Genomic DNA, 1800 nt, shown 5'->3' on the forward strand with positions numbered 1-1800 from the left:
GATTTTTTGCTTGTTTCCTGGCGAATGGTATCATATTCCAATATGGCCAGCCTGGAAAGTCTCTGCAAGTACTCAGACGGAGCTCCAGTGAGAGGGTCACTGAAGCCAGAATCTAGAGGGAAAAACAGCTACTAAGATTAGATTAAACATGCATGAATAATTCTATGAAATAGAGTGAGGGAAATAATTATTCTATAAATGACTATAAAACATACAAGATCTTTGTATAATACCAACTTTGAAAAAGAAGCCCCAATGCCTACTTTCTAAAACGTCTCCTGTGACTACAACAGCAAGTCACTCCAAAAAATATTTACTAAAGCTGGGCATAGTGGCACATGCCTGCAATCCCAGCACCAGGGGGCTGACACAGGAGGACTACAAGTTCAAGGCAGCCTGGGAAACTTAGCAACTCAAGGAGAACCCTATGGGAAAAACAAAAACAAAAAAGAAGGGGAGTTCAAGCCTCCAGTACCACCACCACAAAGAAAAAAAAAAAAAAAAGAATCAAACAAAATATAGTATGACAACCTTCATCAATTAAGGAAAATATTTGACAACATTAAGCTCTCACTTATGAGAAAGAAAATCAAAGGCAACTTCTTTCACTTATTAAGGAGACCTACTCCACACCTACAGCAAGCACCATTCCTACTGAAAGATATTAAAGCTAGCCAGATAGCTCAGCAGACTAAAGCACCTGGTTGGGCGGAGCGCAGCGGCTGGGTTTGATCCCCAGGATGCCCTGCTGGCCCCACCCCGAGGCACACTGAGACAGCAACTGAGACTGGGTATGGTGGTGTGGCCTGTAATCCCAGTGCTTGGGAGGCTGAACACAGGAGGGTCACTAGGAGTCAAATCTGTGTAGTGAGACCCTGTAGACTCTGTACTAAATACATTAAAAAAGAAAAAGATATTAAAGGCATTCCCTCTGTCAGAAACAAGCAAGGATGTCTACTGCTCATTTCTGTCTTGGGTTTCATTGGTGGTGCTAGCCAACTTGGAAAGAAAATTCCATCTCCAATTTTCACCCTCTTCTTAAAAATTAATTTATTTTTAAAATTAAGCTTACTGGTACATTTTAGATATACTATGTACATCTATATATGATTATATTCAATATAGGGAATTTAATACCAGTATATGATATATTTTGACTCCTCTTTTTTCCTGTCCCCTCTCCTTCCTTCATTCCTTCTAACCCTCCTTATCTACAAAGACTTGTTTTCATATTATCCTGTTATAGTCTTTTTTTCCCTTTTCCCTTCCTTCCCCTCATATACCTAGTTCCTCTTTCCTTTTAAACAATTTCTTCCCATTTCACAATATTGTACATTTTGGTCTTTATTCTTTTAAATTTCTTGTACCAGAGTATTTATTTATTTATTTATTTATTTATTCATTTATTTGTATTTAGGACAGGGTGTGCAGGGTCTCACTGGGCAGATCAGACTCATAGTGACCCTCCTGTTTTACAGCCTCCCAAGCGCTGGCATTACAGGTGCGTGTCACCACGCCCAGTCTCAATCACCATCTCAGCGCGCCACAGGGGCAGGGCCGGCATGGCAGGCCTGGGGATCGAACTCCTGACCACTGCGTCTGCCTAAGAAGGCGCTTTAATCTGCTGAGCTATTTGGCTGGCCCAGTACCAGAGTTTTTAGAAAAGCACTGATCTGGGCTGGGGATATAGCTCAGCAGCATAAGTGCATGCCTGGCAAGCACAAGGTCCTAAGTTTGATCCTTGTTACCACAGGAAAGAGAGAGAGAGAGAGAGAGAGAGAGAGAGAGAGAGAGAGAGAG

General features: G+C 41.7%; 1 protein-coding gene across 1 annotated transcript in view; it reads right to left on the reverse strand.

Moving 5' to 3' along the window:
• Positions 1 to 1800, reverse strand: part of CUNH8orf89 (chromosome unknown C8orf89 homolog) — a 94111-nt gene that overhangs the window by 11638 nt on the left and 80673 nt on the right. Inside the window, exon 5 of the mRNA XM_023722393.1 lies at positions 1 to 112. Coding sequence (XP_023578161.1) covers positions 1 to 112 — 112 coding nt within the window. The remainder of the gene's footprint in view (positions 113 to 1800) is intronic.

The sequence above is a fragment of the Octodon degus genome, unplaced genomic scaffold (assembly GCF_000260255.1).
Source record: "Octodon degus isolate 3935 unplaced genomic scaffold, OctDeg1.0 scaffold00091, whole genome shotgun sequence".
NCBI lineage: Eukaryota > Metazoa > Chordata > Mammalia > Rodentia > Octodontidae > Octodon > Octodon degus.